We start from the raw sequence: 26,082 nt of genomic DNA, 5'->3' as shown, positions 1-26,082 counted from the left end.
ATGCCTGGATCTGTCTCCATTCTGTTATCTGTCTCCTATTGCGTCTTTCCTCTGGTTCGTTTGCTTCCTTTCTGTCTCTCCTGCTCTGCTTTGTGCTTCTCTGAACATCCGCTTCTCACACCCTCATCACATGTGTCCTACCCACCCTGTTAGGAAGGCAGGGCAGGCACTGGCTCTATTTTAGAGACAGAGGGGAGGTGTTGCATGCAGAGTGGCCAAGGAAATTCCTGAGCAGGCTGGGGTGAAGACAGACCACGCTGCCTGCTCATGCATCTTCCGTCCCCCTCTCCCTGCTGCTCAGCCCCTCTGCTCTCTGGCCCTGCTCCCGATGGGCCAGTGCTTCTCAAGCTCCTTCTCTCTCTTTCAGCCCAAGCCCAGCAGTGGAGGCCGGCGACGAGGGGGCCAGCGCCACAAGGTGAAGTCCCAGGGGGCCTGTGTGACTCCTGCCAGCGGCTGCTGAACCTTCTGGCCCATCCCCACCACCCAAGGGGTCATCATACTCTGGCCACCGCTCCACCAGATGGGCAGAGCAGCTATGACCGCCACCCAGCCCTCCTGCTCAGGCCACAGCCGGAGCCTCCGCATTGCCCCCACCCCCATTTTCCAAGGGGGTTGTAATTTATAAGCTGAGGAAGGCAGCCAGACCTGGAGGACTGACCATCTCCCACTGTCCTCCCCACCTTCTTCTTCCTCACTCTCACATTTTTTGTACATCTGGGCCCTTAGTTTTTATTCTGTTTATTATACGTCTCTGTCTCTCTCTATTGTGTGTCTGTGTGTGTGTGTGGTGCAGGAGTGCCACCCCCAGGGCCATATCAGCCTCTTTTCTCCTCCATGGCTGCCTGTCTGCATGTCTGTCTCTTTGAGAATCCTCGGGGCCGTCAGGGGATGTCAGGAGGGGAAGGAGCCGCTCTCCTATCTGGCTGCTCCTCTTGGCACTCAGGGGCCCCTTCCATGGAGACAGACTGGGTGGAGGGGCTTCTGGGATTTGGTGTCTGCTGCTGCCAGAGCAGGAACCCCCAGTCTAGGACTTGGGCATTTTAACAGAGAGAAAGTAGTGGCTTCTCCTTTTCTCTCTCCTCCTTTTTCCCTTTAAGCCCCCAAACAGGTCATGCCAAAAGCTCTCTGGTTATAACCTGGAGACACGTGGAGGGGAGTAGTGATGGGATTGTAGGACTCTCCCCATCCCGGGCCCGGGCTCTGACCCTGACCCTGACCCTGACCCTGGCCCTGGCCCTGGCCACCGACCCAAAGACAGCTGGTGGGTTTCCCCTTGGAGACAATCCTGTGTTTGCCTGGGCCAGCCCTGGCTGCCCTCAGCTTTTGCTGATCTGCCCGGCCTGGAGCCTCCCCTCATCCCGCTTCTTGTTGGGCCTCAGGCACTGGTTACCAAAAGGGTGTCTGGGTCTGCTCAGGATCATGTTTTCTAGCACCTCCTGTTGGAGGGGTGGAGGGATGTTCCCCTGAGCTAGGCTGAGACTAAAACCCCATCTTCCCCATCATGTCACCCCCGTGGCTGCTACAGGAGCACAGTAATGAGGCCTGGGCTCCAGGTTTAAAAGACAACTGGAGCGTGGGGAGGGCAGGTAGGGGTTAGTGAAAAGACACTTCCAGGGTTAGCACAGAGCATTTAGCCCTCTGGAAGAACCCCTGCCTGGGGTGGGACTGTGCAGGCCAGAGAAGGGGGCATGGGCCTGAACCCACCTGGACTGACCTCTGCACTGAAGCTACAGATGTAGGGTAGGCTGGTGGGCGGGGGTGGTTCCTTCTCTAGCCGGGGCAGACACCCAGCTGGCTGGGTCGTTCCTCAGCCTTGCCTCCTCCTGTCCCCCTTTCCTTTCCTCCTGCTTGCAGACTGCTGGTCCCCTCTCCTCCCCTCCTTCCAGCTGTTTCTAGTTACCACCTACCCCTGGCCATGGACTGATCAGACCAGCATTCAAAATAAAAGTTTGTTCCAAGTTGACAGTGTGGTGCTCCCTGCCCAGCCCCTCCAGGTGGAGGTGCTGCCACGGGAACGCAGTTGCTCTGCCTGCCCTGGGGCCCCTGGCAACAGCTGGGAGCAGGGTAGTGCTGTGAGGAGCCCAGCTTCCCCGGTCAGGCAGGCGTGGCTTCCATGTTCAGGCTCCCTCACCAGCTGGTGACACGGGACAAGCTTACCAACCTTCTCTGAACCTCAGTTTTCTCATCTACAAGAGGCAAAGCCATACATCAAGGTTGTCTGGATTCAGAGAATGTGAGGCCCTGGGGTGTGCTGCACACAGGAAGGGCTTGCTCAGTGAGTGGTCTGCACGCCGTTAGCCACCCTGCCACCTCTGTGCCCTGGGCAGGCTCGAAAGGAGAGCTGTGGCTGAGACTGCCAGGGGTCTCGCACGCTCCTGTTGACATTCCCAGCAACTGCCCCTGAGGTTGATGTTGTGTTTTTCTTTTTCTTTTTGTTTGAGACTGAGTCTCGCTCTGTTGCCAGGCTGGAGTGCAGTGGCATGATCTCTGCTCACTGCAACCTTCACCTCCCGGGTTCAAGCGATTCTGCCTCAACCTCCTGAGTAGCTGGGACTACAGGCGCCCGCCATCACACCCAGCTAACTTTTTGTATTTTAGTAGAGACAGGGTTTCACCATGTCAGCCAGGATGGTCTCGGTCTCCTGACCTTGTGATCCGCCTGCCTCAGCCTCCCAAAGTTTTGGCATTACAGGTGTGAGCCACTGCACCGGGCCTGTTCTGTTTTTCTAGTTAAGGGAACTGAAGCTCAGAAGTGTCACCAGCAGGTGTACATTCCCGGCCAGCCTTGTCCCCCGGCTTTTCCCAGGCAGGCTCCTGCGTGTCCGCTGGCCCCAGCCCAGTCCTCTGTCTCTAGGCTGCTTCCCTCCTGCTGTCTGTCCTGACTCTGGCCCTGCTTACAGGGCCACTACTTGCTGGTACCTCCATAACAAGACTCTGGCATTGAGCCCCCCGCATGGGAGGGGCTGTGGGGTCTGGGTTTCCACAAGGCTTAGCCATGGCAGAACCTCATTTTAACTCTTTGCCCCTACAAGCAGCAGTACTTGCCAGAACCATTCTTGGGATTCAGGAGCTCTGGCGACCACCTTGGCCTCTGGCTGCACTCAGGAGGGTGGGGTTGGATTTGTGTAGCTGCCAGGCCCACACCTGCCAGCAGGGGGCTGACTGGATCCATGCTTTACTGTGTTTAACGGGGGTAGCGGGGTCCCTACAGCCCTCCCAGCTAAACATTTGGAACAAAACACCAGCCCTTTTGTAGTGGATGCAGAATAAAATTGTTAATCCAATCACCTCGAATGGCAAGGCCTGACCCTTCTGTGTGTGCAGCAGGTGTTTGTGGCGTCCTTCCCAGGAGTAAGGCCTGTGATTGGTGGTGGGATGGGGATGTCCAGACCCCTGACTCCATAGTCAGGACTGTTCTGGCTTATCGGCCACCCTGGCACAGAGAAGGTCACAGGAATGAATATGCCACGCACAGGGGCAGCATAAATTTAGTTGGGTTGGGGGAAGTACTGTGGAGCCAGCAGTGTGAGGGCTGTGCTGTGAGGACCCAGTAGGATTTGTATGTACAGATGGGCAGAGGGCACGTGCCAGCCCAGGCTCTGGGCTCTTGCCACAGTGTGTGGCAACTTTCAGGGGCTTGCTTATTGGTGCTGCACGGGGACGTCTCCTTTGTTGAGATGGCGCCAGAAGCAGAGCAGGTATTAGGGAAGGGGAGTGAGCACAGGACCAGCTGTCTCCCAAGAAGCTGAGGCATTGGCCAAGGCTTTGGGGGCTGGATTTGTGCCCCACCCAGCTCCTCTCTTGTGGCTATCTCCATAGCCTTCCCTACTGACTGGGTTCCTGGCTTTGTTTTCTCAGCCATGAGGAGGAGCAGCCCTGGGCCAGGTACCACAGTGTGAGAGGCTCCAGGGTCAGGCTATAGAACCACCCGAACCAGGTCTGGGGAGCTATCTGTGGGAAAGGTCAGGGCCTGTTTTTCTCCTCGACTTGGCAGCTGCTGGCTGTTCAAGGGACCTACCTCCTTGTCCCTTCCCAGCCACAGGTCCAAGAAGCAAACAGCGAATTCCCATGGAGGAGAATCACCGTACTCCAAGTGGACATGGCCGGTAGGTAAGTGTAACTTTTTCTGCTGCTGTTCAGTGGCACTGAGAGACAGGAAGGCACCCCGCCCCCGCCACCCCGCCACACCGTTTGTGATGGGGTTATCAATGACAGCTAATAAAGCCACCTCACTTCTTCCTCATGCCAGCCCTTGACCCACAGACACTGGAGGAGGCCTGCGTCAGGCCCCGCCCCCACCACAACTGGGCTTTAGCTGAAAGTTGTGGGTGTCTGAACTTTAGGAATAAGTCTTTGGGGACATTCGTTGGGCCAAGAATTCATTTCCTCATCTGCCCAAGAGCAGCTGCCCTAGGTGATGTGCAAAGGTCATTTCCTCATCTGCCCAAGAGCAGGTGCCCTAGGTAATATGCAAAAGCCACATGTAGGCCACATCCCACAGCTCTTGGGCATCATTTATTTTTTGCATAGGCATAAATTAGGATCTGGAGATAAAAAACTTAAGAACCAATAGTGCAGCATTTGTGACAGAAGAGCGCAAAACAAAGCCTGGCTGCCTCGGGATGGAGCAGGGGCAGCCTCACCACCACTGCATCCAGCCTCATGCTCCAGAGTGGATTTGAGGCTCGGCACTGCAGTGAAGGGGCCTGCCTGCCTTTTTGCCCCTTCCCCGCGGCGGGACCACCAGACACAGCTGGAACCAGTGCCCCAGGCCCCTCTCCATGACCAGGAACAAGAAACTGAGTATCACCCAGTGCCCCACAGAACGGGGCTAGGAATCAAGCCCTTAGCTTTTCAGTTAGAAAAACAGACCTTGAAAAATATATACATAATACAGTGGGGCCTGCTGGCTCTAAAAGTCCCCTCCTCCCCCTTCCCTACCCAGGGTAACTTCTGCCACTTCTCCCCCCAGCCCCCACCAACTGCCCCACAGAGAACAAACCAGAAGGGCCACTACCTGAACAAGAGCTGCAAGAGCCCAAGGGGGCAGCCTGAGCAGAGGGCCCCTACATCAGGGCCTGGTTAGGTCGGGGGGGCCAGTGCAGACAGACCTCCCACCCCGATACCCTGAACGTCCCCACGAGAGCCCAGGAGTTCCATGCTCAGATGCTAATGGCCCCAAAGACAGGTCTAGGTCTCTGTATCCCAGGAGAATGTGGAAAGCAAGCTTGGGCACTGGCAGGTCCTGGCAGGAATGGGGAGCAGGGTGCTCCCAACCCAGCATCAGGAGAGAGAAAAGCAACTACTGTCCCCAGCAGAGGGGAAGCCTACAGGGTTGGCCCTGGGCCCCTTAGAAGATCACAGGAGCCAGTCCCCTTTAGGGTACAAGAAGCGCCGTGGCGCACTGCTACTCTACCCGGGACAAACACTTTTTGTCGAAGCCCCTCAGGCACAAGAAGCGCCATGGTGCGCTGCTACTCTACCCGGGACAAACACTTTTTGTCGAAGCCCCTCAGGCACCCTGTGGTTCAGGCTTCCCTAGGTGGAGGGCACTAAACTTGTAGGAGAGCTGGGTAGCTCTACATCAGGCGCTTCCTACCTGGGGAAAGTCCCATCCTGCCCTGGAGCTGAGCACCCTCCTCCCAGAGGGCCTCACTTCCCTGCCCTGGGGCAGAGGCAGCTCACCTAGTCTAGGCACTAGCTTGCCCCTCCCACAGCCCTGGCACCTGCTTCATCCATAGGCCTCCCTGCAGCAGCTCCCAGGCACCAGCCCCCAACACCAGGCAACACCAGTCAGGTCTCACCTCTCCCAACGTCCCAGACCCCCATGATATGCTACATATATACACACTCCCAGGATGGGAAGCAGACGCCACGGGCACGGAGGGAAGGAAGAAGGAAGCTGCTGGTTCCTGCTGACCTCCTCGAGCCAGCTGCTGCTCAGTAGACTCTGCCCATCCTTCTCATCTGCATGGGGCCACAGGCTCCTCTCTTGTGCTCCTGGAAGTCAGAGCGCCGAGCAAGCGTGTGGGGGAAGCGGTGGGGTGCTGTTCACCCACTCCCAGATGGCTGGCAGCAGGCACCAGAAAGCGGGGCTAGTGGGCAGGCTCCCCATGCACTCTGAAGCGGTAGATGCAGGTGTACTCAGGGTGGCCCCAGTTAGTCAGGATCCGCAGCTCCACCACCTGGTATGTGGCCATCGAAGGGGCCTGGGTAGAGAAGAAAGGGATTAAGAGCATCAGAGACATAAGGCCTCACTGACAGACAAGGTGGGAAGGGGAGACAGCCTCGCCTAGGGCCAGATGGCTCCCCTGCTCCTCCCCTGGGGCTCTGAAGAGAACCGGGCTTCAAAAGCTCCGATCTTTAGTCTCCCAAGCAGTGTTTCCAGCCAATGGGCTGAGGGGCCACCTGTAGCATGATTCATCTGAAGCCGGAATGAATTCATCCACAATCGCTTTTTTATTGTGATCAACAGATAGAACTACCTTCATAGAGGGCTTATAGATGCTGATGTGTGGCACACTTGATTCCTTTCTCAAGTGACCATCAGGCCTCTGTCTAGCGACAGTGTTGGGAACAGTGTTAGCAGCATATCTTACCTGGGCAGATGCCACAGGCCTACCATACTGCTGGCTTGTCCCTTCTTTCTGGCACATCATTTTGTCCTCTACCCTGTTTTTTTTTGAGACAGGGTCTTGTTCTGTTGCCCAGGTTGGAGTGCAGTGGTGTGATCACAGTTCACTGCCTCAACCTTCTGGGCTCAAGGGTTAGCCTCCCCAGTAGCTGCGACCACAGGTGCCTGCCAATGCACCCGGCTAAATTTTTAAACATTTTTTGTATAGATGGGATCTCGCTGTGTTCACCAGGCTGGTCTTGAACTCCTGGGCTCAAGCAATCCCCTTGCCTTGGCCTTGCAAAGTGCTGGGATTACAGGCATGAGCCACCTCTTCTGGTCTCTATACTTTCCTAAAGAGAAATCCCAACCTCTCTCGAAGCCTAGTGGCCACCTCAGAGCTGATGACAACTCGGTTCTTTCTGGCTCCCCTGACAGCTCCACCGGATTGTCCCATAGGTGCTTCGGACTCAGCCAGACCTGCTTCCTGCTCCGCATCAGCCCCCTTCCCAGTTGCTTCTTCCTCCCACCCCATCCAACCTGACGTTCACGACCCTCCCTGATACTTCTTTGTCCCCAATCCCAGCGCCCCTCTCCCCCACCTATCCTGTTCTGGCTGCTTCCCCGCAACCACTTCCTGACGGGTCTCCCAGGCCCAGGCTCGCCCCCTTTGAGTAATATAGTGATGTTAGTCAAATGGACACAGCTTTGTCACCTGAAGCACAGCACTGCCTCCCCCAGGCCCCTGAGGGCTGAATTCCTGCCTCTGCGGCCTCCTCTTCCTGCCACTGTCCCTTGTCCACCTCCCACTATCCCCCTGCAACCCAATTTTTCACTCCAGGACGCCCCCGGTGTGGGGCTTAGGCCACTGGTTTGTTCAAAAGCAGGCTCTTGGGTCCTGTCAGCCCTAAGGAACCAGAGTCTCCTGGGGTGGAGACTGGGAATCTGCATTTCTAACTGACCTAGGAGATCCAATGCCCACTGAAGTCTAAGCCTCATGCACTGCCTGAGGCCCCAGCTGGCCTTGGGAGAATGCCCGCACCCTGGCACGTGCTGGCGGTGGCCCCTCAGATGCCTCTCCCAGCCTTTCTCTCCTGGCCACCCAACCCCTCCTGTGTAAAGCCTGCCTCCTGGTGTCCTTTTCCAGGAAGCTTCCCTTATACTGCCCTTCTGGAAGGTGCCTTCCCCTGTGCTGACATCTGCAGGATGTGCCTTACATCCCATTTGGATGTCACATCTTGAGCTGCGGGAAAGGAGGGCAGGGCTTCCCTCTATGAACCCCATGCCCAGCAGGGTAGGTGTCCAGGGAGTGCCTGCTGCCTGGATGGGCAGTTTGCGCTGCTTCTGCTAGCACAGCAGAATCCCATACCTGAAAGTGAAACGTCTGAATAGGCTCGCCGTCCTGATCGTAAGTGAACTTGCCAAGGAGTGTCCCCTCCTGCTGCAGGTCTTCATCAAACCCCTGCAAAGAGAGCGAAGGGAAGTGGGGAGGGGCTGGAGCAGGGAGAACACCCCTCCCCACTCCAGTGCCTGCTCCTCCCAGCCAGAAGGTCGGCACTAGCGTGGCCTATGACAAGTCACTTAACTCTCTTGTGCCAGTTTCTGCCTCCAAAGCCTGAGGTAACACAGACTGAAGCGCTGTCTCCCACCCTGGCTCCTCCCTTCCAAATCCACTCCCCTCCCTCCCAGTCCAAGGGTGACCCTGACTTGATCCTCAGTAGAGAGGCCCACAGGATCCTCCTGCAGCCCCTCTGGCCCCACCACAGGACAGATACTCACAAAGATGGCGAAGTCCTTGGGAGCACTGGAGATGGTGCTGTTGGGTGACAAGGCCTTGGGCACATGCTCTAAGGTAACAGCTGTGGGGCGGATGCGAGCAGAGAGGCGGACCACGGCGAAGCCCTGGGGCCCCTGGAAGGCCCAGCAGTTGCCTGGGTGCACATCTGGCTGGAGGAGCAGAAAGTCCTGTCAGGCAGGGCCCTGAGTCTAGCTCTTGCTGACCCCGGATGGGACCGGCCCCCAGTGTGCTCAGAGCCCCTGCTACTGTGCTTGCCAGGTGCCCACCTGGAGGATGACTCGGGGTGACTGGGAGTGGTACCACAGGGGGATGCCAAAGAGGCTGAGGAGGGCCGTCTTGGTCTCGTAGGTCTCGGAACATCGGGTGCTGATGACGCTGGCCCCTGAGACAGGAGGGGAAGGCAGGGTGAACTCCCGCACGGCAGGAGGGCCCAGCTCAGGCCATTGGCTGTCTCCTCGTGGAGGGTGGATGGCAGATGCCTCAGGCCTAGTCTTTAACCCTAACCCAGACGCCCAGAGCAGCTTTAAAGGTCAGCCTCTCCCCAGCCCAGGATGGTGCTTGGTACGTCCCGACTTCCCTGAATTGCCACTTGCCTTGTGGGGGTTCTAGGTTGGGTAACCTGCTGATCCTGAGCTTTGCTTGCTCTGCCCCACCACCAACCTGGTAGGTGCCAGGGGACCGGCCATTGTGGGGCCCAGGACAAGGCAAAGCGAGGAAAGCAGGGTATGTACCTCCTGACTCTAGGGCGTAGTCCGCCAGCCCGATGCGGTCTTCACTGTAGCGCTGCAGGGCCTGCTTCACGATGCGGTGCACCTGCTGCAATGCGGGCACCAGGAGACAGTTGTGGCAGGGAGCAGACATGTCCCCTATCACCTCGCGGCCGTGGGCCAAGGACCCATGGGCTGACCCCTTCTAGGCTTGCACTGTGCTGGTGCCCAGGCAGATGTGGGCACACTGCCACCCACCCATGCCGGCCCCACAGCATGCAGAGCCTCCTGCTTGGCACTTCCATCCTGGAACCTGCCAGGGAGCTGGCAGTGTGGGACTGTCCAGGGCTCCCAGGGAGGAGAGCTGTGGGTGGGTGTGTGGAGGGGGCATGTGGGCCTCACCTCCTCTGTCACTCCAATCACACCTTCTTTCTGCAGTGTCACGCCCAGGGAGGCTGCAGCTTCCCTGGCCGACTTGCCCTGCATCTCTGCCACATGGGTGAGGATCTTGCTCTCCAGCTCTCGAAGCTGAGCTTGCATCTCCTCTCTCTGAAGGAGCCCCACGCGGCCCCCTCCACCTCGGGCAAGGAACTGACTGATCCAGGCTGGGAACTGAGATTCCACCTAAAGGAACCAAAAAGGGTGTCACCCTGGGGGGCTTGCAGGGACAGCAGGAGCTGCTATGACAGGGTCAGTGCTTAGCTGGATAGCAGGGATAGGGTAGGAGGGAGGCCACTGGAGGAGAGTTATGAACACTCTCCATGGGCACTGACAGAAAAACAGGAAGAATGCCTGTCAATGAGAGCCCACATGTGCCAAGGCCAGCGCCACAGTCTCTTGGGCATAATAGAGGCTGCAGGGGCAAGGGGTGCCTGCTTTGCAGGCCCCAGGACATGTGGTCTCAGAGGAGGAGGAGAGGGACCAGCAGGGCCCTGGTGGTTCCCACTCACGTCGTCCCGCACGGCCTGGATCTGCTGGGGCAGCAAGCCCACTTCATCCGCCACTAAGCCCTGCTTCAGCGCCAGAGCCGCCAGCTCCTGCTGCAGGCCGGCCAGCTGGTCCTCCAGCCGCCTCAGCTCCTTCACAGAGCTCTCCCGGAAGGACTCCTGGGTCATGCTGGTCCCAGAGAGAGAAAAGTAAGCCTCAGATCTCTTTGGTGGGAGGTAAGGCCACACCGAAGAAGAAAGAGGACCCCCTAGTGGGTTCCTGTCCTGACGGCGGGTGTCCAGCACTCATCATGAACCTGAGAAGGGGCAAGGCCTCTCCTGGGGGTTCTGGCTGCAGAACACAGTGCAGGTGCCCAGGAACTGGCCTGCCTGTGCCAAGGAGCTAATTCTGAGCCTGCTCCCTTTCTGAGCCCAGAGTCCATAATTTACTCTGCCTCAGCCTCTCACATCTTCCACAAGCATGGACATCTGGGGCATGAGAAGGCGGTTATGTGAGGCTGTAAGAAAGGATGCTATGTCTATAAATGAATCCAGGTCCTCTCACAGGGCCTGCCCCCCGCCCCCAGGACCCCCCTGCTAACCTTCATGGCACCTCAAAGACAGGCCCTGGACAAGGGTCCTGAGCTGGGCTTCAGCCCCTCCCCACAACCCTCTGCTTGGCAAGACAATCAGAACTCTCTGCTCTGGGGCTCTGCTCCCCAGTCCTGCCTGAATAGTGGGTGGGACTGGGGAGGAGCAGGCCGAGGCCAGCTGGTGGTGCCCAGTACCTTTGCCACTCTGACTTCAGCTGCTGGATGCGAGCTTCGGACTCCTGTGTAGGAAGAAGAGACAAACACAAGAAATGCCCAGCTCAGAAATTGGTGTTCCAAGCTCAGAAACTGGTGTTCCAGAGTAGGATCTGCTGTCTGTTAGCGTCTTGCTTAACCACACCCCTGCCCAAGGTGTGGTTGCTGACCCCTGCAGCAAAAATCAAACTGGCCTCCTGGTCAAAGCCCTCATGAGTCTCGTCCACGTCTAACATACTGAGGTATCCGTTCACCCACACTCAGCACGTGCGCACCAGCATGGCAGGCCACTGTGCCCTGGCACACCCCAGGGAGCCCCTGCACAGCTCTCCAACTAAGGGGTCAGGGGTCAAACAGAGAAGTCAGAGGAGGGCACACCCCTCCCTATGCAACACCCAAGCAGTCCCTTTGGAAGGGCTGAGGGGTCCGAGGTGAACATGTTGGATGGGGTCAGGACCCGGTCACAGGCCCTGAGTGCCCAAGCGCGCTGACCTGGGAGGCCCGGACGATCTTCTTGAAGAGGTCTTCTGAGTCTTGCTGATGCTCTGCTCTCAGGGCAGACAGTTCTTCCTGTCAGACAGCAGTGAGAGGACAGGTCTGACAGAGTCATGCTTATAGGGACCCTTATGACTAGGAAGTGGTGGAACTGGAATTCAGACAAGGTGTTTGCTTCCAAAGCCCTGGCTGGCTCTCAGCCTTCAGGCTACATTGCTTCTCTGAACCACGCAAGACTCCTGCTTCATCTCCACTGCACACCTGTGTGGTGTCAGGCACCATGCTGGGGCCTTCTACTCACACAGCTCACTATGGGGGTGGGGGAGACACGATGGCCTCCATCAAAGAGGAGGAAACTGAGGCTTAGAGAAGGTGAGGAAGCCTGGCGTGGTGGCTCATGCCTGTAATCCCAGGACTTTGGGAGGCCAAGGCGGGCACATCACTTGAGGTCAGGAGTTCAAGACCAGCCTGGCCAACATGGTGAAACCCTGTCTCTACTAAAAATACAAAAAAATTAGCTGGATGTGGTGGTGCACGCCTGTAATCCAGCTACTTGGGAGGCTGAGGCAGGAGAATCACTTGAACCCGGGAGGCACAGGTTGCAGTGAGTCGAGATCACGCCACTACACTCCAGGCTGGGTGACAGAGTGAGACCTTGTCTCCAAAAAAAAAAAAAAAAGAAGAAAAAGAGAAGGGGATTAACTGCCAAATGGCAGAGCTGTCTGATCCCAAATGGCACTTGTTCTCTCTCTTGCTGGCCACCTTCAGGCGTTCCTAGGGGTGTCACCCACCTCCCACCCTGAGGTATTCCACCTCCTACCTGGATGCGAGCAGCAGCTTCCCTGCGGAAATCCTCCTTCAGGGCAGCCTCACGGCGGCTCACCAGCCCCTCCAGCAGTGCCAGGGTGTCCTCGTGGCTCAGGCCACCACCGCCTCCCTGGCCAGGAGCCCCTTGCCGCAGCTCCAGACGTTCCAGCCGCATGGCCTCCTTCTGCCAGTTGGAGGAAAATTCAGCAGCAAGAGCTTCCAGACGCCGCTCCAGTGAGTGTACTCGGGACATAACACGCTGCTCAGCCTGGCAGGGCGGAGAGAGAGCCACTGAGTGAGGGACCCTTGGATGACAGTGCTTCCCAAAGACCACCCCGACACAGCCAACACAGAAAGAAAGGGAAAAGATTCCAGAGATATTCCAGCATAAGTCCATGCAGGGCCAGCTGGAGCTCATAGGCAGGGGCTGCCGACCTCTGAGCTGGGGGTGCTGGGAGCCAGGGATCACTGGGTGCTGGTCACAGAGGAGGGTCCCTGAGGACACAGTACAGAAGTCTGATCCCAGAGGAGGAAGGAAGGTGGGCTGGGGAGAAGGTCTGAGTGCAGTGACGGTCCAAGAGGAGGACTGGAAGCTTCAGGATGGCTGCAGGGGGCCATGGACCCTGCTGGCCTGAAGCTCACTCCTTTCCCGCCTCCTGCAGGGGCAGGGGAGCCAGGGCTGTGAGTTCAGCCTGTGGACTCTCAATGGCTTTCACTCTTTTCCTAGGGAACTATGGCTAAGAGACGGAATAATTGGAAAATATGTTCTTTTTCCTCTTTAGCAGGATGCCCCACAGAGAAAATGGAATAAATGTCATTTGGACTGAGGGTGGCATTTGATAGTGTGTCATGAATTTGAGAACGTTGTTGGCTTAACAACAAAATCATTGCCAAGAGAAGTGATAAAAACTGTCAAATAAAGGGCAGGGAGCTACTGAGCAGCAGAGGTTCTGAGTTTTAGAAATTTTGGTTTTTAAATAGGCGCTACATTTGCATGACTCAAAAAGCACACAAACAGGCTGGATGTGGTGGCTCACGCCTGTAATCGCAGCACTTTGGGAGGCCGAGGCTGGTGGATCACCTGAGGTCAGAAGTTCGAGACCAGCCTGGCCAATATGGGGAAACCCTGTCTCTACTAAATATACAAAAATTAGCTGGGGATGGTAGCAGGCTCCTATAATCCCAGCTACTCAGGAGGCTGAGGTAGAAGAATCGCTTGAACCCGGGAGGCGGAGGTTATAGTGAGATGAGATCGTGCCACTGCACTTTAGTCTGGGCAACAAGAGCAAGACTCTGTCTCAAAAAAAAAAAAAAGCCCACAAAAAACAGCAAAAAATCCTCTGCCCCATCCCCCTAGTTGCCTCACCACCAGCCACTCCCAGACCAGGAAGCTGTTTTTATTTTAACTTCGTGCAAATGTTGCTAATACAAGATATATTATTTTTTTTTTTACTCTTTTTTTTACAAAAGAGATGGCTCTGAAATTGAACCGTATTTAATGTCATTAATGGTGAAAAAAGGAAAAGTCATAGATGACATGTCATTATTTTGTAAAATAATAAGATCATGGTCTGGTACTCACTTTGGCAGCACATACAATAAAATTGGAAAGATCATGGTCTGGAAAGTAATATATACAAAAATAGATGGTTAAACATATGATACTGGTTGGATGCGGTGTCTCACGCCTGTAATCCCAGCACTTTGGGAGGCCAAGGCGGGTGGACCATGAGGTCAGGAGATAGAGACCATCCTGGCCAACATGGTGAAACCCTGTCTCTACTGAAAATAAAAAAATTAGCTGGGCGTGGTGGCGCGCGCCTGTAGTCCCAGCTACTCGGGAGGCTGAGGCAGGAGAACCGCTTGAACCCAGGAGGTGGAGGCTGTAGTGAGCCGAGATCATGCCACTGCACTCCAGCCTGGGTGACACAGCAAGCCTCTGTCTCAAAAAAAAAAAAAAAGGTGATAACACGTCAGGTGCAGTGACTCATGCCTGTAATCCCAGCACTTTGGAAGGCTGAGGCAGGAGGATTGTTTGAAGCCAGGAGTTCAAGACCAGCCTGGACAACACAGTGAGACCCTGTCTCTACAAAAAATTTTTAAAACATTAGACAGACATGGTGACGCACACCTGCAGTCCTAGCTGCTTGGCAGGCTCATGGAGGAGGATCGCTTGAGCCTGGGAGTTCAAGGTTACAATGAGTTATGATTGCACCACTGTACTCCAGCCTGGACAACAGAATGAGACCCTGTCTCAAACAATTTTTAAATGAATAATAAAAATATGATACCAAGTTAAATTCAGAGGTGTAAGTGCAAGTCAAATAACTATAATTAGAAAATGAAGAGTTTTATTAAAAATACAGACAGGGCCTCACTGTGTTGCCTAGGTTAGTCTCGAACTCCTGGCCTTAAGTGATCCTCCCACCTTGGCCTCCAAAGTGCTGAGATTACAGGTGTGAGCCACCAGGCCTGGCCTAGAGGTTTAAATTGTCAGTATCAGGACCTGTGCTCACCTTGCTTTCTGGTTATGCTAACTGCAGGCTCCTTGAGGGCACAGCCTGGACCTGATCCATCTGACTCTGGCAGATTATAAAAATGGCCACTATTCCTCACTTCTCCCTGCAGCCGCACCTCTGCCATGCGACCTTGTGCGTTCTCTTGCTGAGAGGTGAAGTCTATTTCCCTCTCCTTGCATCTGGATTTGGCTCTGAGATTTGCTGTAGCCCACAGAATGTGGTGGGAGTGATGGTGTACTGGTTCTGGATCAAGGCCTCAAAGGTCTGGCTGCCTTGATTCTCTCTTGAAACCCTGCCTGGGTGCAATAAGAAACAGCTGGGGCTAGCCTGCCGGGTGAGCAAAGTGCACATGGAGTACAGCTGTCCTAGGCAAGGGCCTCAGCCAGCTGGCCCCCAGCTGACCCTGCCAGCCAACTGCAGACAGACAGATCCACACAGGCAAGTACGAGCCCAGCCAAGATTGCTTCTCTTTTCTCAGACCAGAAAGACCACCCAGATAACCCACAGACTCATGAACTAATCACATGCTTGTAGTTTTAAGCCACTGCTTTTAGGGGAGGATTATCTGTGGTAAGAGGTAACTGACTGGGATATTACCTTAGTCATAGAAGGTGCTCAGTAACTATTCGTGAAACAGTATCAAAAAGGAACAAAGTAGACAAGACAATTTGTTGGATTCCTTTTCTTTCTGTTTTCTGTGCTTCGTAGGCAACTAACAGTTCGCCTCAGCTTTGTGTATACGGTGTGAGGCAGGCTGAGGGCGCACCCACCACTTTCACTGTCACCTAATTATTGCTAAACTCTTGGGAGCTACCACCCTTAGAGACTCACCTGGAAATGTGACGAGTCTCTGGATTCCCAGCCCTCATCCTGCCTCCTGCTGTCCTTCGCTGCCCACCAGGAAACCAAAGCAGGGTGGAATGTCTGCAGCCCATAGGGGTAGAAATACCAAGCGCCTGTGCACAGGGGAGAGGGTGTTAGCCCAGCTGGGCCTCCAGCAAGAGGCACGTGCCAAGGAGGATGGCTGCCTGATCCCTGCCAGTGCTCGTGGCCTGTCCCACTCGTGGAGCTGTGCCCTTCCAGAAGCATCAGAGGGATGGAGATGCCCCCATTCTCTGAGGGGGCAACTTCCACCCGACAACCTCAGAGTGTATTCATTCTCGAACTCCCGCGGGAATCCTTCATCTTTCTATAAATGGGAAAACTTGGAGGAAACATTTTGAACAAGTTAGGGATGATCCAGGGTACAGCCCAGAGGACCTGATGGTGGTTCTCGGCCCTGTCTGGACGTCAGAATCACCTGGGGAGCTTTTAGTACAACCAGGTCTGGCCCTACCCTCCGAAGAGCAAGCTAATTGGCCTGGGGTGGGGCCCCTGTTTAGATGGGTTTGTAAACCTCCCTGGTGACTGTCATGGGCTGCCATGGCTGAGAATCACTGAAACAGAAAGCACCACCCCCTCTAAGAGAGGCTGCTCGCTGCCCAGACATGAGCACCAAGCTGCAGCCACACAGACATGTTCGTTCTGTTGTTAGGGCCATCTGTTTGAGACCCGTTTACTCCTGAGCTCTTGGGGCAGGTGGCAGGGGAGTGGGAGAGGGAGGGCTTTCTGTCCTGATAAACCTCCATTTGCTACACAAGCACCAGCGGTTGGCAGGTGCAAAAGGAAGTTCATGCTCGTGGGGCTTGAAGTCCAGCGTGGACATGGCCCTCATGCACACGCTCCCTGAACAGGTCACTCAGCCCCTTCCACTCGCATTTCCACGTGATAGGTTCACAGCACCGACTACAGCAACCCCACGAGGCCATGGTGAAGCTCAAATTAAACTGAGATAATGCATGGGAAAGTGCTCTCTGGGTACATTGCTATGCAATTATAAAGAATCACTGGGCCAGGCGCGGTGGCTCATGCCTGTAATCCCAGCACTCTGGGAGTCTGAGGCAGGCAGATCACAAGGTCAGGAGACCGAGACCATGGTGAAACCCTGTCTCTACTAAAAATACAAAAAATTAGCCAGGCACGGTGGGCACCTGTAGTCCCAGCTACTCAGGAAGCTGAGGCAAGAGAATGGCGTGAACCCGGGAGGCGGAGCTTGCAGTGAGCCGAGATTACGCCACTGCACTCCAGCCTGGGTGACAGAACGAGACTCCGTCTCAAAAAAATAATAATAATAATAATCACTGACTGGGCGCAGTGGCTCAGGCCTGTAATCCCAGCACTTTGGGAAGCCGAGGGAGGTGGATCACTTGAGGTCAGGAGTTTGAGACCAGACTGGCCAACATGGCGAAACTCCATCTCTACTAAAAATATAAAAATTAGCTGGGTGTGGTGGCATGCACCTGTAATCCCAGCTACTCGGGAGGCTGAGGCAGGAGAACTGCTTGAACCCAAGAGGCAGAGGTTGCAGTGAGCCAAGATTGTGCCACTGAACTTGGGCCTGGGCGACAGAGCAAAACTCTGTCTCAAAAAAAAAGAAGCATTATTATTATTTTAAGGGCGGTGCTCAGTTTCCACTGGATATGAAACAGCTGTTCTTGTAATAGCAAACACAAAAAGGAAGCTAACTTTTGGAAAAGTGTTGTACCCTGTTATTAATAAAAGAAATACAAGTTAAATGATATTAAGCTTATTAAACGAACTCTCAAGAAATAATAAAACACAATCTTTAATTGGTACAGTCATTAAAATTGAGCTGAGAGTCACACAGGCAATTCATATGAAACTAGCAAAGCTGTCAAGTGAAAAGCTGAACACAAAATGCCTATATAAACAAGAAAGGGCTGGGTGCAGTGGCTCACACCTGTAATCCCAACACTTTGGGAGGCCAAGGCGGGTGGATCACTTGAGGTTAGGAGTTCGAGACCAGCCTGGCCAACATGGTAAAACCCCGTCTCTACTAAAAATACAAAAAATTAGCTGTGAATGGTACTGCGTGCCTGTAATCCCAGCTACTTGGGAGGCTGAGGTGGGAGGATCACCTGAGCTCAGAAGGTCAAGGCTGCAGTGAGCTGTGTTCATGCCACTGTACTTCAGCCTGGGTGACAGAGCAAGACTTTGTCTCAAAACAAACAAAAAACCAAGGCAGGCCTGTGCTAGCGCCTGGGATGATTCAGGGCAGCTGGTAAGTGACTGGTGTAAAAAGAGGCACTTATGGCCGGGCGCGGTGGCTCATGCCTGTAATCCCAGCACTTTGGGAGGTCAAAGCGGGCGGATCACCTGAGGTCAGGAGTTCGAGACCAGCCTGACCAACATGGAGAAACCCCATCTCTACTAAAAATACAAAATTAGTTGGGTGTGTTGGCACATGCCTGTAATCCCAGCTACTCGGGAGGCTGAGGCAGGAGAATCACTTGAACCTGAGAGGTGGAGGTTGTGGTGAGCTGAGATCGCGCCATTGCACTCCAGCCTGGGCAACAAGAGCAAAACTCCGTCCAAAAAAAAAAAAAAAAGCATGTATTTCCCTTTGTTGCTTCATTGTTTTTACTTTAAAGACAGCTCAAGATTTAACTTCATCTTGTAAAAATAACTCCCTCACAGCCGATGTCCCTGTTGGAGTGGAGGGAGGATGACTGCTAATGATAACGGGAGGGCATCCCACTCTTCACCCAATGCTGCAGCACTAGGGTGTGCTCCTGCCCAGGGCGGCGCAAAGGAGGCTCAGGAGAGGTGGGGAGGGTCATGCAGAGATGATCCAGGGTCCAGAACTCAGGCCCTGCCCAGGCACGGGCTCACCCCACCCCATCCTGCCCCTTCCCTGCCTGCCAAGGGTCACCACCCTCTGGTGAACACATCTCTGTGCCTCCCTCCACTCGCCCCAGGCAGGCTTACCATACGTCAGGCATGTCAGCAAGAGCAGCGGCAGCAGGAACCAGAGGAACGTCTTCAGGGACGAGAAGCGCCTAGACCACATGGAACGGCAGGACAGGGGAGGCAGACGCGTGAGGGGAGCTCCAGGCCTCCACGTTCCCCCCAGGGAGTACCCTGAGATGTTTTCCTGGGTGCTGAACTAGAGCTAAGGAGGATAGCTTTGAGCTTCTCACCATGCCAGGGCCAGCCTGGACACATCAGAGCCTTTCCTGCTGGGCAGGTCTTAGAGTGATGGGGCAATTTTTACTGAATTTTATGGATGTTATTAAAAATAGTGTGGTCTTTGAAAAACTTGAAAACTTTTATATGGACAGGTCCTCTAAGTATGCAAATATAGAAAAAAAGTAACTCCTTAATAACAAGGAACCTGTTTTTGGTGACACAAACCCATCCTTGCCCCTTGTTTCAGTGTGGCCAGCTGTCCTCTCTGCCCAGACCTGGACTGTGGCCAGAGGGATCCTGACTTCTGGGTTCCGTGTTCTTTCTTCTGCCAAGTCCTGGTTCTGCTGGTTTAGGGACTTGGGGAATGAACCCATAGCATCCTCAGGCAGAGCCTCTTTGTGGCTCTGACCATGAGTGGGGAACTCGGGGGGTCAGACTGTCCCAGGCCCAGGAAGGAAGATGGACTTTCTGGGAAACCCCACTTCTTGCCTGGAGTCAGTGAGCCTCCCCTGCAGGAGGAAAGCCATCATGTGTCTGAGAGCCAGGCACAGCAGGACTAGGGTGGTGTTTAGTTGAATGTGTCCAAGAAGAAAAAATCCATGCTCTGGAATCCTGTCTCAAAGGGCTATCGATTTGGGGAGAAAAACCTGAAAACCTGACTCTGAGTCTATCCTCTGTCAGGCTGGGGTGGGCTGTGGGGAGGCTACTCCATGATCACTAATAAAAGGTCCAGGGAAACTGGGGAAAACCCTCAGAGAATCGAACATTATAGGTTGACACACTTTATCAGTCCCTTCACCCCAGGGCCTTGTGATTGATTGGCAAGGGTGGAGTCTCGCTCACCTGGTTAAAACGAAGACGTCAAGGAGGGAGGCAGCTGTGGTCAGGCGGTACCAGGTGGTGCCAGCCCACCAGTAGAGAAGTCTGAAGAGCCGGCCTAGGAGAATGACCATCAAGCCTAAGGCTCCACATGGTGGTTGGGGGCACCACTCCCTTGTCCCGTCTGTCGTCCTCCCTGCCCCCACCCCACCCCCACCTGCCAGTATGCCTCTGTCCTGCCCTACCAGGACCCAGCTCCTGGGATCCCACCTGCCCACACCCTCTGTCCTGCTCTGCAGCTGCTCCTTCCCTTCCATGCGAGGGGGTCCCCACAGCCCTGGGCTCCCAGTGATTATTCTAGAATGACCTTTCCCCGACAGTCCTACAGTCTCTCTGCATGGGCAGGATGCCCAACTGCAGAGAGATGGGTAAGAAAGCACTACCACCAAGAATGGAAGTAACTGGGCACGGCTTGCAGCCCACCTGGCGAAGTGGCCACCATCCAGAGTAAGGAGCCCGCCCGTGAGACGGCGTTCCGGAGCCGTGAGCCGGAACTCTGCTGGTCCGCATCCGAGTAGCCTGCAGGGAACAAGGACACTGGCTCAGTCTCTGTCACTTTCAAGCCTCTTCCTTCACTGTCTTCCGTGAGCCAAGACCAGAAGTCACCTATCCTCCTTCACATCCCCGCAGCCCCACACAGACCATTCTGTTTCCTCTGACAGCTTCCTGTTTGCATCCCTCTCCTCACCAGCCACCCCTCAAGCTTCTGTTCAGAACTAGATGATGGGGTCTGACATGCACACCACTCAGAATGACTGAGCACCCACCGTGTGTGGAGCCCCACGGGAAAGTGCTGGAATGGGCCTGAATGCAAGGGTGTTGGCCTTAGGTTGCCACAGACTTGTGGGATGGGGAGGACAGAGAAGTGAGGGGCGGTCGCAGCCTAGGGCGCCAGGGGCCACCGCAGGCCAGGCTGGAGCGCATCCAGCGCCGGGCATGGGAGGGGCAGCGTGCCTACCACATGCTGCCCTCTCTCCAGCTCCCCGGGGCTCTCTGCCCAGCCTTCCTGAGGCTTCCCAGCAGCCTCGGATCTGCTCGGGAGGGAGGAAGCATCACCTACCCACGTAGTCGTCCTCAGAGGAGTAGCCCGAGGAAGAGCCCAGGAAGTCCTCGGCGGCCTTGCGCCCCACGAGCCCGCTGGCCCTGCTGCTCTCCGAGCCGCCCGTGCCTCTCCTCCTCCGCACCCGCAGGTCCTCGCCTGTGCAGGGAAGAACCAGGGGCTCTTCTGGGCCTCCAAGAGCTTCTGAAAAGTGGGGCCTGGGCAGAGAGGTGCTCTGAGGAGGGAATCCCGGGGACTGCAGGGGACACTGTGAGGAGTATCTTGCAGGAGGTGGAGGAAGCAAAGCCCCAGGAGAAGAGGGCTCCACACTCACCCCAGTCGGCATCACCGTGCAGTTCCTCCAGGGCACTCCTGGGCGGGAACGCGGTGCCGATGTAGGACTCACGGACCAGCGACTCACTGTAGTAGGAGGTGTGTGCATCAGAGGATGGGCCCAGCTGTGGTGCTGGGGACAGGCGCTTCATGTTGCTGGATTTCCTCTTCAAGGTCCTGTGGGACAACCGTGAGGGCAGAGGCAGGGAGCAGGGAGGTGAGCCCAGCCAGAAGCATGAAGGAAAGCCACAGCCTGCAGCCCTGCCTAGTGCAGGTTCCCTTGTTGCTAGGCAACTTGCAGCTGCCATTCCCCTGACTCTTCCAATGCTGGCACTTCCTCTCCTGTTATCTCTGAATCTCACCAGCAGATGGGCAAGACAGGGAGCGGCAGCTAGGGATGGAGCCAGATTCAAACTTTATAACCCACTGAAACCAGACAGACCTGGCCTGGCCTCGGAGCTAGCCAAAGCCTCAGGGCCTGTCCTCTGGGCCCCATGTCTGTGAGAAGGGCAGGACAACCAGGCAGCTGCCGCTGCAGCCCATTTCCCAGTGGCCTGAGGACTTGCGCTTGTCCTCAGCCGTGTCGCTGGCCAGCTGCTGAGGCCGGACAGGTGGTGAGACATGCGGGCGTGGGGCCAGGAAGGATGGTAAGGCTGACATGCCCGTCCAGAGCAGAGGGGGTTCCTGTGAGCCCAGCCTGCAGTTTTGGGGTTTCCGGCCTGGCTTATGCTTGAAGCTGCCTCTCTCCACTTCCTGTTTTCTTTGTTTCCTTTTTTTTTTTTTTTTTGAGATTGAGATGGAGTTTCGCTCTTGTCGCCCAGGCTGGAGTGCAATGCCATGATCTCGGCTCACTGCAACCTCCACCTCCCAGGTTCAAGTGATCCTCCTGCCTCAGCCTCCTGAGTAGCTGGGATTACAGCTGCCCGCCACCGCCTGGCTAATTTTTGTATTTTTAGTAGAGATGGGGTTTCACTATGTTGGTCAGGCTCAGGTGATCCACCCACCTTGGCCTCCCAAAGAGCTGGCATTATCAGTGTGAGCTGCCGTGCCTGGCCTGCCACTTCCTGTTTTCTAAGCATCAGGGCAGCAGCCCGGCTCACAGTCGCGGGGAGAAGAAGGGGTGCTGCGTGCTCATACACATGGAGCAAGGCAGGACCCCCTTGACTGGACGGGGGCCCACGTCCTTTGATCTCTGTCCATGAAGGTTGCAACAAGAAGGCAGGGCGATGGCTGGACTAGAGGGCGTGCGGGCAGTGACCAAAAGCATGTGGGGTCGCCAGGGGCTGTGGCACTCCCTCGGGTCCCTACCTGAGAGGACTATCTTTAAACAGGGTGCTCTGGCTCCCGGCCACTGAGCTCCCTCCGCTGCTGCTGCTGCCGTCATCGTCACCCTGGGAGTAGCGCGTGAGGCGCTGGCTTCTTCGGGACATGATGAGGTGGGATGTGGACTCTTCCCCTGAAGAGAATCTAAGGAGAGAAAGGAGGAGGAGGACTGGATGTGAGGCCTGGGGCTGTCCCCAGCTCCCCTCTGGAGGAGGTGGAATGGAGGCATCACCTCACAGCCGAGAACAGACCACCCCCCGACCCCTGGCATTCAGTCTGAACAACCCTGATGGGGGGCAAGGCAGGGATCTGTGAAGCACTCCCGCACTGCGCATCGGCTGGAGTCATGCCCGGCCTAGGGTTCACTTAGTGACTCTGGAGCCTCTTCCAGGGCACTTTCCACAGGCTTCCCAATTTTCAGTTTCCTTGTCTTTACCCTTCGTGGTGCTGAGCTCTGCACTGGGTCTTCCTCGACCTCTAACAAGTAGCAGAGACTCTGGCACGTGACAGGCACCTGCAAACTTCTGGTCACTGCCTGCACCCCCGGTCGTCCAGCCATCCCACCTGCCTTCTCCCTAGAGACTTCTCCCAGTCTCGCTCTAGCTGTGTCCCTTTGCTGACATACGCTCGTTGATGGAGGGCCCCAGCGAACCTTGATGGAAAACCTTCCCCATGTAGACCCCACCTATGTTGTTCTTCTTTTTTTTTTTTGAGACAGAGTCTCGCTCTGCTGCCCAGGCTGGAGTGCAGTGGGGTAATCTCGGCTCACTGCAACCTCTACCTTCCCGGTTCAAGTGATTCTCCTGCCTCAGACTCCCAAGTGGCTGGGATTACAGGTGTGCGCCACTGTGACCGGCTAATTTTTGTATTTTTAGTAGAGAGGGGATTTCGCCATGTTGGCCAGGCTGCTCTCAAACTCCTGACCTCAGGTGATCCGCCCACCTCAGCTTCCTAAAGTACTGGGATTACAGGCATGAGCCACCACGCTCAGTCAAAAGCATTTTTTTTTTTCTGTTTTTTATAGTAGAGACAGGGTTTCACCACGTTGGCCAGGCTCCCACCTACGTCCTAATGGTGCTCGCCCTCTGTCCCCATGGTGCACATTGTGCCGCCACATCTTGGTAAGATGATGATAAAATGGTAAGTGTCTGCTGGGTCCAGGCTCCTTGTATACCCCATTTATGATTATTAGAAGCAAGGTAGGTATCATGACTCCCATTTACAAGGGAAGAACCTGGACACTGAGGCAATGGGTAACTTGCGTACAGTCCCCAGCCTGTAAGTGACAAAGCCAGGGTTTGGGCTCAGCTCGGACTGGCTGTAGGGCCTGGGTCTTTCTACTCAGCCATAAAGTTTTCCAGTTGTTTCAGGAATGTATTGAAGATTCTAGAATCTTTTTTACCCCACACATGTGCAAAGCAAGGCTGTATACAAACTTGTTACACAACAAATATTTGTTAGCAAACTAACAACATAGGGAGGAGGAGGGCAGCATGAGTTACAGTCAGTGCCGGTCACCATGTGGGGCAGAGATCAAGGCTCTGGAATTGATAATGAGGACAAAGGAAGCCAGAGTGCAAAGATCTGGCAAAAGGTGGCATTCTGTGACTGGAGGCAGATTAATGAACCGCTAAGGTCTAGACACCCAAATTCAAAGTCCTCGACTGCCAACATGAGGAGTCTCAACGTTAGTGCCTCCGCTGGCCTGTATGACAAAGTCACTTGAGAATTCCTAGCACTTGCTTGTGACTTTTGATCACTTCTAATATTCCTGGTTGATACTTAAATGACCAGCTCTCTGGATTGTGTGGCAGGTATAGAAGTACACTTCCCAATCCAGGCTGCAGAAACCCGAAGGTCTGGTTAGTCCGGCTAGAAAGTCCTCCTCTGAAACACAAGCAGCCTCATGTCCTGGCCTTCTTGGCGTATTCCCAGGTCAGATGCCCATCTGGCATCCCCCCCCTACTTTTAGCTGGTGCTGGAAAAGGGACCGATTGGTAGTAGGAAAAGCAGGAAGTTGGCCTGGGTCCTTGTCTCTATTCCTGTCCTTATAAGGTAATCCCCCCTCCCCCCTCCCTGCCCTGGCCTGTGCCGCCCCTACCTGAAGGCTCCAGCTGCCCACACAGGGACTCCTCTTAGCCCCTGTCCTGCTGAAGGAGGTGACACCTTTGCCCAGGGCAGAAACAAAGCAACACGTTTATACCATACCCAAGTTGCTGCTGGGAAGAACTAAATATTCTGATGGAGGTTGAGGGGGGAGTGCTGAAAACTGTCAGCACCCGCCTCTGCCCTCCCAGAACTCCCAGAGATGCCTCTTAGTCTTTCCTGAGGTATCCTGGCATCACAAAACAGTTTACCATTGAGTCTGGGTTTCACAAGATGAAAAAGGTCGAGGCCCCATTCTCCAAAACAAGAAGTGAGCCTCTAGGAGCTGAAATCTACTACTGCGCATCAGAACAGACACCACCCCCGCCCCCTCCTCCCCAACAATCAGTTAAGAAACGCTCACCTAAAGCATCCTTCCCCACTTCTCAGCTGGGCGACATGCTTTTCTCAATTCCGCCCTTCCCCATCACAAACATCTCCATCCATCTTCAGACTTAACCCAGATCTGGGGCATCTTCCTCGTGACATTTCCACTCCCTGGGCACAGTCAGGCCACACGCCCTTGTGGGACGTGCCAAACGGCCGGTGCTAACTCCCCCTGCTTTCATTCCCACAGGCCGAACCTGCAGAAATTGTCACCAAAGGCGCGCCTTCAAGGCTCTCTAAGTCACAACGCGGCCCCCATTGCTTTGTTTTGTTTTGTTTTGTTTTGTTTTCGAACTGAACAAAACAGGCCTTCCTCCGAGGCCCTGAGTTCTGACAGGCAGAGGCTGGGAACTGCCTGTCCCTGGAAACGGCTTGTCTGGCACAAAACCGTAGGCGCTGCCCGGGGCCGGGTTGGGGCAGCCGGCCTTTGCCCTCCTCCTCCCGGGAGGCTGCCCGGGAAGTCCCGCCCGCAGACACCGCCCTCCCGGCTGACCAGTGGCGCGGCGGGCGCGGCGGGAGCCGGGAGGTGAGTCACGGCGCGGGCCGCGGACCCGGGTGGGGACTGGAGCCGGCCCAGCGCGGCCCGGAGAGGAGGAAGCAGGCCTGGCCGGGCGGCCCCGCCCAAGCGGCCCGACGGTGACACGGGGTCAGGCCAGCCCGCGGCCCCTCACCCTCTCCTGTGCTCGCCCGCACTCACCTGCTGCCGCGGCGGCTCCTAACCCGGCCGGGGGCGTTCGAGGCGCGCCCGCCGCCGGGGCGCGCCCCCTTTCCGCGTGGGGATCCTGCGGGCGGTGCTCCGCGCAGGGCGAGACGGCGGCCGGGCCCAGGGCGCGCGGGCACGCGAAGAGCGGCGACGCGGGACGACGCGGGCGGGCGGACAATGCGGCCGGCGGAGGCCCGCGCTGCGCGAGTGGGGCCGGGCGGCGCGCGTGTGGCCGACTGTGTATGTGTGCGCCTGTCAGTCAACGCTGACAGGCCGCAGCCCATTGGACAGGCCCTGCCGGCCGTTGCCGCCCACCGCCGCCACCCATTGGCCGGTTTGAACACAAAGCCCCGGCTCGCCCCGCCCTCGCGTGGGCCCAGCTGCCCTGCACGCTCAGCCTAGGAGTCCGCGCGTGGGAGGCGCTGAGCGGGCGGGGACCCCCAGGCCGCGGGAAGACGCGACGGGAGGCTGTGCTGGGGCTCGGGCTCGGTAGGGCACTGGACTCCAGATCTGGCGGCTCAGAGCACCTGAGACCGCTCCGAGCGCCCCCACGCGCGCCCGCAGGCTGGCTCA

The 26,082-nt window shown here is 56.0% G+C and overlaps 2 protein-coding genes across 5 annotated transcripts in view; one reads left to right on the top strand and one right to left on the bottom strand.

Annotated features, from left to right (window-relative positions):
- Positions 1-3,284, top strand: part of GTPBP1 (GTP binding protein 1) — a 28,388-nt gene extending 25,104 nt beyond the window's left edge. For both annotated transcript variants that reach the window (XM_007975782.3, XM_007975783.3), the window contains one exon: positions 368-3,284. In XM_007975782.3, the coding sequence (XP_007973973.1) occupies positions 368-460 (93 nt within the window). In that variant the 3' untranslated portion in view covers positions 461-3,284. The remainder of the gene's footprint in view (positions 1-367) is intronic.
- A 1,200-nt stretch (positions 3,285-4,484) lies between these two features.
- On the bottom strand, positions 4,485-25,733 carry SUN2 (Sad1 and UNC84 domain containing 2). 3 transcript variants are annotated; one of them, XM_007975784.3, is made up of 18 exons: positions 25,504-25,729; positions 22,260-22,418; positions 20,953-21,128; positions 20,640-20,777; positions 20,003-20,098; positions 19,544-19,637; positions 18,500-18,570; positions 15,503-15,627; positions 12,166-12,420; positions 11,343-11,420; positions 10,833-10,876; positions 10,069-10,234; positions 9,521-9,742; positions 9,143-9,227; positions 8,678-8,793; positions 8,393-8,560; positions 7,983-8,075; positions 4,485-6,209 (listed from the first exon to the last, which is right to left on the bottom strand). In XM_007975784.3, the coding sequence occupies exons 2-18, from the start codon at positions 22,379-22,381 to the stop codon at positions 6,096-6,098; spliced, it is 2,163 nt and encodes a 720-aa protein (XP_007973975.3). In that variant the 5' UTR covers positions 22,382-22,418; positions 25,504-25,729; the 3' UTR covers positions 4,485-6,095. The 3 variants fall into 3 exon arrangements, with proteins under 3 accessions (XP_007973975.3, XP_072862817.1, XP_007973976.3); XM_073006716.1 differs by lacking the exon at positions 4,485-6,209 and having other exon boundaries at positions 6,254-8,075; positions 25,504-25,733; XM_007975785.3 differs by lacking the exons at positions 4,485-6,209; positions 25,504-25,729 and adding an exon at positions 24,784-25,201 and having other exon boundaries at positions 6,254-8,075.
- Positions 25,734-26,082: the final 349 nt, after the last annotated feature.

This window comes from Chlorocebus sabaeus, chromosome 19, assembly GCF_047675955.1.
Source record: "Chlorocebus sabaeus isolate Y175 chromosome 19, mChlSab1.0.hap1, whole genome shotgun sequence".
NCBI lineage: Eukaryota > Metazoa > Chordata > Mammalia > Primates > Cercopithecidae > Chlorocebus > Chlorocebus sabaeus.
Note: the sequence above shows the minus strand (reverse complement) of the source record. Positions and strands in the feature narration are given on the sequence as shown.